General features: G+C 43.4%; 1 protein-coding gene across 1 annotated transcript in view; it reads right to left on the bottom strand.

Moving 5' to 3' along the window:
• Positions 1-5,500, bottom strand: part of PIWIL1 (piwi like RNA-mediated gene silencing 1) — a 35,520-nt gene extending 30,020 nt beyond the window's left edge. Inside the window, exons 1-2 of the mRNA XM_052654797.1 lie at positions 5,423-5,500; positions 4,981-5,092 (exon numbers count right to left, since the gene is read on the bottom strand). Coding sequence (XP_052510757.1) covers positions 4,981-5,092; positions 5,423-5,500 — 190 coding nt within the window. The remainder of the gene's footprint in view (positions 1-4,980; positions 5,093-5,422) is intronic.
• Positions 5,501-12,964: the final 7,464 nt, after the last annotated feature.

The raw sequence follows: 12,964 nt of genomic DNA on the forward strand, positions 1-12,964 counted from the left end.
GGAGAAGGTGAGGGTGGGATGATTTGAGAAAACAGCATTGAAACATGTATATTACCATATGTGAAAAAGATGACAAGGCCAACTTCAATGCATGCAACAGGGCACTCAAAGTTGGGGCACCACGACAACCCAGAGGGATGGGATGTGGAAGGATGTGGGAAGGGGTTTTGGACTGGGGGGCACATGTGCACCCCTGGCTGATTCATGTCAGTTCAGTTCAGTTCAGTTGCTCAGCTGTGTCTGACGCTGTGACCCCATGAATCGCAGCACACCAGGCCTCCCTGTCCATCACCAACTCCCAGAGTTCACCCAAACCCACGTCCATCGAGTCAGTGATGCCATCCAGCCATCTCATCCTCTGTCAGCCCCTTTTCCTCCTGCTCACAATCCCTCCCAGCATCAGTCTTTTCCAATGACTCAACTCTTCGCATGAGATGGCCAAAATATTGGAGTTTCAGCTTTAGCATCATTCCTTCCAAAGAAATCCCAGGGCTGATCTCCTTCAGAATGGACTGGTTGGATCTCCTTGCAGTCCAAGGGACTCTCAAGAGTCTTCTCCAACACCACAGTTCAAATGCATCAATTCTTCGGCACTCAGCCTTCTTCACAGTCCAACTCTCACATCCATACATGACCACTGGAAAAACCATAGCCTTGACTAGACGGACCTTTGTTGGCAAAGTAATGTCTCTGCTTTTGAATATGCTATCTAGGTTGGTCATAACTTTCCTTCCAAGGAGTAAGCGTCTTTTAATTTCATGGCTGCAATCACATCTGCAGTGATTTTGGAGCCCAAAAAAATAAAGTCTGACACTGTTTCCACTGTTTCCCCATCTATTTCCCATGAAGTGATGGGACCAGATGCCATGATCTTCGTTTTCTGAATGTTGAGCTTTAAGCCAACTTTTTCACTCTCCTCTTTCACTTTCATCAAGAGGCTTTTTAGTTCCTCTTCACTTTCTGCCATAAGGGTAGTGTCATCTGCATATCTGAGGTTATTGATATTTCTTCCAGTAATCTTTATTCTAGCTTGTGCTTCTTCCAGCCCAGCGTTTCTCATGATGTACTCTGCATAGAAGTTAAATAAACAGGGTGACAATATACAGCCTTGATGTACTCCTTTTCCTATTTGGAACAAGTCGGTTGTTCCATGTCCAGTTCTAAATGGTGCTTCCTGACCTACATATAGGTTTCTCAAGAGGCAGGTCAGGTGGTCTGGTATTCCCATCTCTTTCAGAATTTTCCACAGTTTATTGTGATCCACACAGTCAAAAGCTTTGGCATAGTCAATAAAGCAGAAATAGATGTTTTTCTGGAACTCTCTTGCTTTTTCGATGATCCAGCGGATGTTGGCAATTTGATCTCTGGTTCCTCTGCCTTTTCTAAATCCAGCTTGAACATCTGGAAGTTCACGGTTCATGTATTGCTGAAGCCTGGCTTGGAGAATTTTGAGTATCACTTTACTAGCATGTGAGATGAGTGCAATTGTGCCGTAGTTTGAGCATTCTTTGGGACTGGAATGAAAACTGACCATTACCAGTCCTGTGGCCACTGCCGAGTTTTCCAAATTTGTTGGCATATTGAGTGCAGCACTTTCACAGCATCATCTTTCAGGATTTGAAAGAGCTCAACTAGAATCCCATCACCTCCACTAGCTCTGTTCGTAGTGATGCTTTCTAAGGCCCACTTGACTTCACATTCCAGGATGTCTGGCTCTAGGTGAGTGATCACACCATCGTGATTATCTGGGTCATGAAGATCTTTTTTGTACAGTTCTTCTGTGTATTCTTGCCACCTCTTCTTAATATCTTCTGCTTCTGTTAGGTCCATACCATTTCTGTCCTTTATCGAGCCCATCTTTGCATGAAATGTTCCCTTGGTATCTCTCATTTTCTTGGAAGAGATCTTTAGTCTTCCCCATTCTGTTGTTTTCCTCTATTTCTTTGCACTGATCACTGAGGAAGGCTTTCTTATCTCTTCTTGCTATTCTTTGGAACTCTGCATTCAGATGCTTATATCTTTCCTTTTCTCCTTTGCTTTTCACTTCTCTTCTTTTCACAGCTATTTGTAAGGCCTCTCCAGACAGCTATTTTGCTTTTTTGCATTTCTTTTACATGGGGATGGTCTTGATTCCTGTCTCTTGTACAATGTCACGAACCTCCATCCATAGTTCATCAGGCACTCTATCTATCAGATCTAGTCCCTTAAATCTATTTCTCACTCCCACTGTATAATCATAAGGAATTTGATTTAGGTCATACCTGAATGGTCTAGTGGTTTTCCCTACTTTCTTCAATTTAAGTCTGAACTTGGCAATAAGGAGCTCATGATCTGAGCCACAGTTAGCTCCCAATCTTGTTTTTGCTGACTGTATAGAGCTTGATTCATGTCAATGTATGGTAAAAACCACAACATTGTAATTAGCCTCTAATTAAATAAATAACTTTTTAAAAAAGGGATACAACTGGAAACTTTGCTCCCCTTCCATGCAGCTGCCAGAATGATTTATTAAAAACACAAATCAGGACATGCTATTTAAGAGTCCTCTCATGTCACCATATCCCACTTTACAGAGTGAAAACTCAAGGTCTTAATGTCTCGTTAGTGACAAATCTGTTAAGGCTGTCATTTTAATTTCTAAAACACAGTGGATACTTGAATGCTTACTGTGAGGAGCACTTCTCAGATGTAATACTTACAAGAGCTGGGAAAGATGGTAGAACAGGGCTTTGCATTACCCTGAGTATCACTGAGTCCTCACAATGGCCCTTTTCTTTAAAAGCATATACCTTTATATAGGTAGGGAACTGAGTTTCATAGAATTAAATTTAAATTCATGAGTCATTGTTAAAAAAAAATATATTAGTGAAGATCAATACAGAGAATGTTTAGGGAAAATAGCAAGTGACCTGGAGGTGTTTTTTGGAGTCACTGGTTTCAGCACTTGATTCCCACTCTGGATTTAGTCTTGTCATTTTTGGCCTCTGAAGATTTTCCAACTATCTTGCCAGATCAGATAATTTCAAAAGGTATTTTAAAAATATAGCACATTACAGGTATTTAGTTGGAGGAGATATATCCTGCTATAATGGTGGATACCGAATTCTTACTTGGCTTATATATTTGAAACTCATGCAACCTTATGTTTCTATTATCAGAAACATTTATAATTTAATGTGACATATTTATTCTAATAGAACAGATTATATCTCCCTGTTCACTTTTTGGATTAAATAGGTAATTTTTTAAAAAAAGATTGAGGAAAGTGATTCAATCAGTTCAGTTCAGCCGCTCAGTCACGTCCGACTCTGCAACCCCATGAACCGCAGCACGTCAGGCCTCCCTGTCCATTTCCAACTCCCAGAGTTCACCCAAACCCATGTCCACTGAGTCGGAGACTCCCATGAATGAACTGTAATCAAGGACCTTAAAAATTAAAACATCATGTAGCCCACTGGGGCTTCCCCAGTGGCTCAGAATCTGCCTGCAATACAGGAAACGCAGGAAAAGTGGGTTCAATCCCTGAAACAGCAACCCACTCCAGTATTCTTGCCTGAAAAATCCTGTTGACCGAAGAGCCTGGCGGTCTATAGTCCATGGGGTCAAAAAGAGTCAAACACGACTTAGCAACTGACCAACAATAACACATATTTACTAAAAATACAAAGCTGTTTTACAACTTGTTTTCATTTCAGTCAAGTTTTTACATTCTTGAAAATGGCTAATTGGTACTCCATTGTTATTAAAGTACAGAGGGTTTTACCCTTACCGAATAGGTTTTTCCAGTGTTGAGGTCTTGAATGTAGTTAACAGTCTTACACAATCATGTACTTATTCAGTGTCTGGATAAATTACCACTAACATAACTGCTACTAAAAAGTGTAATGCTGCCGCACATTACAAACGCCATCCAAAATTTAGTACAATCCTACATGGAGCACAAGTTCCCGTTTTAAAATTGCCACAACTGGCAAAAAATAAAATGGAGAATAACCAGATTAAAAAATGCTCCAGTTCAATTTAAACTTAATGGTAAGGCTTAGCATTTTCACTGCCCTTTGCACTTCTCAATGACTTGTGCTTTCCTTTGTCCACTTTCCCATCACAGATTCATAAGACTGCTCTGTGTATCAGAAAGATGAGCTGTTCTCTAATTTCAGTAAGTTTCCAAGTTGTCTCTTGACACTGATAGTATCTGTCACAGTTCAATTTGTACCACTTCAAGTTCATCTTAGATTTATCCATGTTTTCTAAATTTCATGGGTTTCATCTGTGATGACTAAATATTTGGTCATATTGTGTTGCAAGGCATAAAGCAAGGAACCAACTTTGTTCTCAAGTTTTCCATTTGCATCAACACTTTTATTGCCCATTTCCCATGGCAATCCCAGGGTTTTAAAAGCCACTGTTAACACATTAATTCTCTACGTATATATATGAGTTTGTTTTATTTTCCAATTCTAAAACCAAACTTAGTAACTATTAAAATCTTATACCAAGCATCCAAAAAAATTAGCTTTTGCAACAATGCAGGGAAAAAGCATAATTTTTGGAATCAGAACCAGCGTTCTGACTCTACTGGCTGCCACAACTTTGACCTCAGTTTCTCCATCTGAGAAACAGGATGAACCAATACCACACACGTGAAAATATATTTTATTAAGTCAAAGTTACAAACAGCTTTGATAAAACCACTAAAGAAGCCAAGAGAATGTTCTAAATTGATTAATGCATAATACGCACATTTATAATCAGTTTAGAATTTACCTGCTTTGTAAAAGCTCGTGTGGGGCTCTAGTGTTTGCTCTTTTTTGTTGCCAAGAAAAGAAATCCTGAGGCACTGCAATCAATGGCAGGCTGCACAGCCTCAGGGAGATGCTGGGGCTCCTTTTTCTTTAAACAGAATTTTGGTAACTGCTCCCCATCTATTGCTACAAGCGCACAGACACACACACAGAAGCCCTTTCCCTCTCCCCTCACCTTGTGACTTCACTGTTGCTCCTACTGTTCCTCTCTGTCGTCCACGGCCAACTAATTCCCCCTCTGCTGGTGGCTGCTGAGGTCGAGGCTGAATGTAACCAGGCTGCTGACTCTGCAGTTATATGCAAATAAAGAACAGCATTCTTTTTGTGTCAAGAGGTCACAGACATCAGAGGAAATAACTAGTCAAACAAATCTAAGGCATTCAACCAAAACTGATCAAATATCATGAAGAAATTTCTTCAAGAGGGGTTACCAAGTGAAGTCAAGAACCAGCTTCCAATACCCCTCAGGACATAGAACACGATTTTCCTTGTTCAGTTCCTACCTCCTTCACAGGACACAGATTTTAAATTTAATTTGACAGCCTAAGCTGTTGAAGGCTTAGCCAGTTTGTTTCTCAAGGACTCTCCCTGCAGTTAGAAGAGAGTGGCACACTCACCGCAGAGGCGCCCACATGCTGCACCATCTCCTGACCACGAGCCCTTCCTCTGGCTCTTGCTCTGGCTCTCCCAGTCATTTTCCTTTTTCTTAAGAGGAAATAATCATGAAGACAATATTCAGTGTTTGCAATTATATTTGAGTGTTTCTACAATGCTATCTTTAAACTGATTTGGTTAAGATTCTAAAATAAGCTCCTGGGTAATCACAGAGTTTCCTAGCCTCTTAAGGCACTATCCAATATTGCCTCTTAAGACAATATCCCCACCTTCAGCAAAACTTAAGTGCTCCTGTGCTAGGTGACAGCACTGAAGTAGAAGACTTATTTTCATGTAATATGTCATCTTTCAATTGAATTAATTATAAAAAGTCTTAAGATATTGGTGAATAGTTCTTTCACATCTAGATATGTAATCTATGAAGAGGACTCTTATGGTAAGCTTTATGCCAGGCCCTTTAAGTAATTATTATACATACATACACTACTGTGTCTTCCTGGATCATTCCACAATTGCATGTAGCTTAATCTTTTTTTTTAAACCACATCATTTATGTCCCATAATTTCATTCTTGATGCGTGGCATCCACTCTGTCTCTAAGGAAACAGAGTCATTCATCTCCAAACTACTCCTTTACTGCTCCTACCACACATGATCAACAATTCCCCCACATTTTTTCAACAGCACCCTGTAAATGAGTACCTAATGTAAGCCAGGATCTGTAAGGCATCAAATATATTAACATGTATAAAAGATTCTCCACCAAGTCACTCCCAACTATAGCATAGAAAGCAGTATCATCAGGTTATTATCAGAGCCAGACTGGCTCTTCTTCACATAATCTGTGAAGCAAATCACGTAACCTGTGACTCGTGTCTTTATTTGTAAAATAGCCAATAACAACCTATACCACACAGGTCAACTGAGAACAACTCAATGCGAACACACATAGAGCACAAAGTGCCTGGCATACCATGAGCATTCAACACATGTGAACCCTTGTGGAAACGGCAGAAAAAAAATCACAACTACAAATATTGAAGTTTAACGAGGAACAAAGAAGAATGTTCTTACAAAGAGGAAAGCAGGAACTAATTTACATAGTGAAGAGGTCTGTCTGCAACAAAGCTAACATTTAAACTGAGATGCAGGAGGACTCGGAATTGGAACGTTAGGTGGGACCACTCGGAGAAAGCAATGGCATCCCACTCCAGTACTCTTGCCTGGAAAATCCCATGGACAGAGGAGCCTGGAAGGCTGCAGTCCATGGGGTCACTGAGGGTCAGACACGACTGAGCGACTTCACTTTCACTTTTCACTTTCATGCATTGGAGAAGGAAATGGCAACCCACTCCAGTGTTCTTGCCTGGAGAATCCCAGGGACGGGGGAGCCTGGTGGGCTGCCTATGGGGTCGCACAAAGTCGGATACGACTGAAGTGACTTAGCAGCAGCAGTGGGACCACTCTTTAGACAAGAGTGAATAGCTCGTGACTATGTGTTGAGAGCTTGGCTCGTCTGCAGGACTAAAAGACGCCCATTGTGACTGAAGGGTAATGAGCTTGGATTTGACATTCAATTCACAGAGACTACCTAAGGTTCTAAAGAGGGGCAGATTATGACACTATTTACAATTAAATCATTCTGCTTTAAGTCAGGATAAGCCTTTTCTGAGTTTTCTCAGCTTCTAAACATTTTTGTTCCATGGAAATCTTCCTAGGAAGACAAATCTAATGACACTACACTTTTAAAGACCTCTTTATCAAACACTAAAGGACTAAAAATACATTAGCTCACGTGCCTGTAAAAACTTTAATGATCTAATCAGCAATGTCCAAAGCAGGTTACACAATATAATCTGCCGAGAAACCAGCATATTAGAACTAATTTTAATGCCATTATAAAGTATTCTGAATTTACGTTATGTATATTATGACAATTGTTATACATACATAACTTGGGCCTTCCCAGGTGGCTCAGCAGTGAAGAATTCGCCCGCCAATGCAGGAGCCCCAGGAGACGTGGGTTTGATCCCTGGGTCAGGAAAATCCCCTAGAGGACGAAATGGCAACCCACTTCAGTATTCTAGCCGGGATAATCCCGGCAGAAGAACCTGGTGGGCTACAGTCCATGGGGTCACAGAGTCTGACATGATTGAGCAGCTAAGCATGCACGCATACATACATAACTCACGCATGGAGCACACAGGCATATATGCCCACGTCTCTTACTGATGGTCAACTGAATCAAATCTGGAGATCTCTGCTTTAGACTCCAGCAAACACTACTTTCCTCCACGCACCAGCTATGATAAATTCCTTGATGCACTCTGTCCCAGGGCACACACATCCTTTGCTAAAGCACCTTACTCTCCTCTCTGAAATGGAAGAATTCAGCTTATCCTTTAAGGATCAGCCCAGAGGCCATCTCTTCCACCTTCCTGCACCAAGTTGTTTGCATATGTATTACAGCAACTACCACATCTCCTGGGTAAGCAGTTCCTCTTCCCTCTCACACACACTATTCAAGAGCTCCTCTAGACACGGCTGCTAATCAGTCTAGTCCTTTGCACCTAAGCCCAAAGCATGGCAACCCAGCAGTGTCTATGTGCATATGTCGTAAAAACCTAGTAATAAGCTGAACTGCCACCCCCAATAAGGGACTTTTTAAAAAAATTACTGCAGTAGTTCTCAGAGCGTGCTCCTGGACTGGCAACACCTAGCACCCGATTGAAATGCAGACTGGAATGGGGGTCCCACTCCCAGTCCCCAGACAGAAACCCTGTTCACTTCAGGTGGTTCTGATGATAGCTGAGCCTGAGGGCCCTGGAGCCCGCTACCCACAGCGTCAAAGCCAGACTGCATATGAGCTGGACTCAGCCGTGTCCTCCCCACTTCAGCATCCCCCAGGCTGGACCACAAGCCACTCCCATCACCTGGAGGTGAGAAACTGACCTGGTGCTCAAAGGCACCCACCAGCTACAAAGGACATCCAGGTCAAGTGGATACCCACCCCAGGGGCAAAGACACTAGTGTCTACCCCAAACATGCAGCCGATCCTCCCGTGCCCCAAGGCTGCCCGCCGCGGTCCCCAGTCCTTCTCCCGATCCCGCTCTCTTCCCCGCCCCCACCCGCGCCCACTGACGGCAGAGGACACCTCAATACAGGACTCAGCACAGGCTAAAGGACCGCGGTGGAGGGTGCCTTGCCACAGGCACGCAGGCTGGAGCCCGAGGCTAAACACCGTGCGGTGCTGGTCTGCAGCTACGCACTCGCAACCTCCCCAAGCTAGCGGACGCCTGGGCCTCACTAACAGTTACCGCGGCGCAGCCAACCGTTTTCTCACATCAGATTCCTCCGCGCCGGGACTTGGGACTTTGAGCCACGATGCCGGCCCAGACGGACCCCTGTGCCTCTCGACCCCGCAGAGCTGCTGGGTTTGCTCTTACCTCGATGTCCACTCTGGGCGATTGAAGGGCCTGGGGGCCAATGGAAATGGGAAGGGTCCTCTTTTTTCAGGGCGGATGGACACTGACTTCAAGAAGTAAATTGCTCTGCACGTGGCAACCGAGCTAACGGCATGGCGGGCAGCGGCCCGTGCTAGGTACTGATTGGCTGCCAGGGAATGGCAGTTTCGGCAGGGTGCAGAAGGAGGCTGGGCCAGACAAGCCCCGCCCAGACCCCGCCCACACCTTGCCTGAGTTGTACCTATAACACCTGTGATGAGCAGTTAGCAAAGATTGCAGTGGTCTTGATTTATTCCTGCTCGTGAAGCCGGGCTGTGCACTCAACATGCCACTGAGAAACTGAAATTGTAACCAGGTGTGTTTTGAGCGCCCTGCTGTTAAAAAAAAAGAAGAAATTTACTCTTGGGTTGGTCTCTTAAAATAAGCTATTTCATTTATCAGATAAACAAATGAGATTTGAATTTTGCCTCCAAAGAGATAAAACTGCATTCTCGAGCTGGAACGCCAGGTGGCTGGCTGTGTACCTACACATATAACATTCCAGATCAACAACTTGGGTGCTGAGTACATGCGTGTTCCCATGGAGGAGAGTGGTTCCCATGGAGGAGAGTGGTTCTCAAACTTGTTCTGCATCAGGGTCACCTGGAGGGCTGGTTAAAACCACAGATCGCACTGCTCCCACCACTAGAGCTTCCGGATCTGTAGGTTCATAGGTGGGACCCACTAATTTACATGTCTGACAAATTGCAGAACATGTTCATATAACTGGTCCAATGTCTGCATTGATAGCAGAGACAGTGAGCTCCATGCCCTCAATAGAAATTCATTTCCTCACTGGACAAAACTAAAACAGTTAAAACTGTTGTAAAACAGAGTGGAATTATTTGTCAGGCTGGAAAGTGAGACGAATGGTGACCATGTGACTAGTTAAGTCCAGTAACAATTCCGTAACTTCCTTATAGTAGGGTGTAGAGGGACTTGTGAGAGTCCCTTGGACAGCAAGATCAAACCAGTCCATCTTTAAGGAAATCAACCCTGAATATTCAGTGGAAGGACTTATGCTGAAGCTCCAATATTTTGACCACCTGATTTGAAGAGCCAACTCACTGGAAAAGACCCTAGAAAGATTGAGGGCAGGAGGAGAAGGAGGCAACAGAGGATGAGATGGTTGGATGGCATCACTGACTCAATGGATATGAGTCTGAGCAAACTCTGGGAGACAGTGAAGGACAGGGAAGCCTGGCATGTTGCAGTCCATGGGGTCGCAAAGAGTTGGACATGACTTAATTGAACAAAAACAAAGGGGAGTGCTTCTAGGGACTGGCTTTAATGGGACTTTTATACAATAAACATTTTCTTATTCCTTCTTAAGAGTGTATACTTCCGTCAGAGTCGGGGTGGGGGTTGGAGAAGGCTGCAGTCTCCCCAGGCCACCTCCCCAAGTCCACAGCCCCACAGCTTCATCTGTGCGCTGAAAGGAACAGGCTAGATTTCAATGTTTCTCATGGTAGCTTAATTGTAAAAATTCACTGGGGGGCAGTTGTGGTGGTTCAGAAAACACACATTCCCAGGTAATCTTGATTCTGTAGAGTCAAGAGCCCAGGAATCTTGCTTTCTGGGCTGGAAGCAAGGAATTTTCTTTCAACAAGTGACACCAGGTGATTCTTATGCTCAGAGGAGTTTGAAAAATTTGAAAAAAGATCTGTGATCTTGACATCTCCCACAGTTAAATAATTCATGAGAAAGGCACTTGAAGTGAAAAGCAGTTTGGGGGAAAATAGCCTTTAAAGGTTTTCGCTTTTATTTTTTTATGGCTCAATTTGGAATACAGTATGAATTTGAACTTTACTCAGGTCAGTACAGTCGCTCAGCCATGTCCGACTCTTTGAAACCCCATAAACAGCAGCACATCAGGCCTCCGTGTCCATCACCGACTCCCGGAGTCCACCCAAACCCACGTCCATTGAGTCGGTGATGCCATCCAACCATCTCATCCTCTGTCGTGCCCTTCTGCTTTCCTAGGAAAGACTTAAAATGTTAGTAGAAAGCTGTTCTGTGAAATTTTGCCAGCAGATGGAGCAATAGAACAAGAAATCTATCTTTAGAGCATCAACTCAAAGTAGGGTAGAAAAATATCACAAACTAACATTAGAGGGTATAAGTCTCTATATACCTGGTATGCCTTGGAACTTTTTTTTTTTAATAGTTTTTAAACTATTCTTATTTATTTATATTTGTTTGGCTGCATTGGGTCATAGTTGCAGCACATGGGATCTTTGTTGTGGTGCAGGGACTCTCTGGTTGTGTCGCATGGATTCAAGAGGGTGCCCGCTTCAGTAGTTGCAGCTCGTGTGCTTAGTTGCTCCACAGCATGTGAAATCTTAGTTCCCTGACCAGGGATTGAACTCACTTTCCCTGCATTGGAAGGTGGGTTTTTTTTTTTAACCACTGCGCCACCAGGGAAGTCCCTCCTTGGAACTTCTGAAGATACAGTGTTTGCCTGAAATTTCACCGAGCATCTTGGCATGTGCAATGTAATTGGTTTCTAAAAAAGCTGTGATACAGTGGGATGGGGGCAAAACCCATCTTTCTTCTGATGTCTCAAACATCACATCTCACAAATCTTACCTACAATTTGGAAAGAAAAGCTACTAAGAGAGAGAGGTCAGGGAAACATTGTTTTAAGTTCCTGTGTTGACCACAGGATCAGAGCCCCAGTGGCATCAGTTTTGGGGAGCGATGATATATGTGCCTGACTCTGGAGACTGGAAACCACGTGGATGTACATTCTCATTCCAGGAACTGGGTCAAGGAGGGGCAAACCAACACTGAAAGTGAATAGGGTGGGGAAAGTGATCTGAGTGTTGGAGGGAGGGTGGTTTGGGAGATGCCTTAGGGAAATTTTGCTGTTAAAGCCTTGAATGGAGTTTGCAAAACATGGACAGGGCCTGGGCAGGGAATTGCAGTTGGGCCAGCAGGAGTGATGGGACACGTAGAGGAGGGACAGGTGATAACACTGAAGGGACAGACCAGGCTCTAGACGTTGAGTGATAATAAAAACCAAACGTCCTCACTGCTCAATGCACCCTGCTAGCTGCTATGAATACAACATACTCTGTCCTCTTATTGTTGATACTAAGCCCAGGCCAGCTAGACTGCAGAAGTGGGCCGATCACCAAATAGGAAGAGAAGCCGATGCTTCGGCAAACAGGAGCGTAAACACCATACCTGAAAAGGTCAGTGACTTCTGGGTCCCAGGCTGTCCTTACCAAGCGGAACGAGGTCCCAGATTCACTGTGGTTGCTTGTTTTGTTTCACTAAAAGGAAATACACATAACATAAAGTTGACCATTTCACAGCAAAGAATTGACTGGCATTTTGTACATTCACAGTGCTGGGAAACCGCCCCCTCTATCTAGTCCTGGAACATTTTCATCACCCCAAAATTAAGTCCCATTCCTATTAAGCAATGACTCCCCATTCCTCCCCTCCATCTTCCGAACTCCTGACCGGCACAAATCTACTTTCTGTTTCAATCTATTTATCTAGTTAGTTCATTCCATATAAATGGAATCATACGTGGTCCTTTGTGTCTGGCTTCTTTCACTCAGCAGCTGTTTTCAAGGTTCATCCATGTACATTGTAACACGTGTCAGAGCTTACTTCCTTTTAATGGCTGAATAGTATTCTGTAGTACAGACAGACCTTTTTTTTTTTTTTAATCCTTTCATCCACCAAAGGATGTGTCTAATGTTTTTACAGAGAAACAGGAACCTTTGTGGATTTCTGTTCAGTCCATAGCCATTGAGTTCATGACAGTTGCTCTGAAGAGCTTTCCAGTGGAAGGAAACACAATGAAGAAAAAAAAATCTCAAGTTAGTTTAGATACAAAACTAACCTAAAACTGGTTTAGGTAACATGGTCTTAGTAGGTGGTGGTAGGAGCTGCTGGCTGGAGAGGAAAGTTGCCCAATCATCGAGAGTTCAGAATCCCTCATGGATGAGTTTTGATCATACTCTGTAACCCATCAGCTTCTGAAAATTTTAAACCTGGAAACCAAATAATCAGAGCACATTTTGA

The sequence above is a fragment of the Budorcas taxicolor genome, chromosome 17, assembly GCF_023091745.1.
Source record: "Budorcas taxicolor isolate Tak-1 chromosome 17, Takin1.1, whole genome shotgun sequence".
Lineage (NCBI taxonomy): Eukaryota > Metazoa > Chordata > Mammalia > Artiodactyla > Bovidae > Budorcas > Budorcas taxicolor.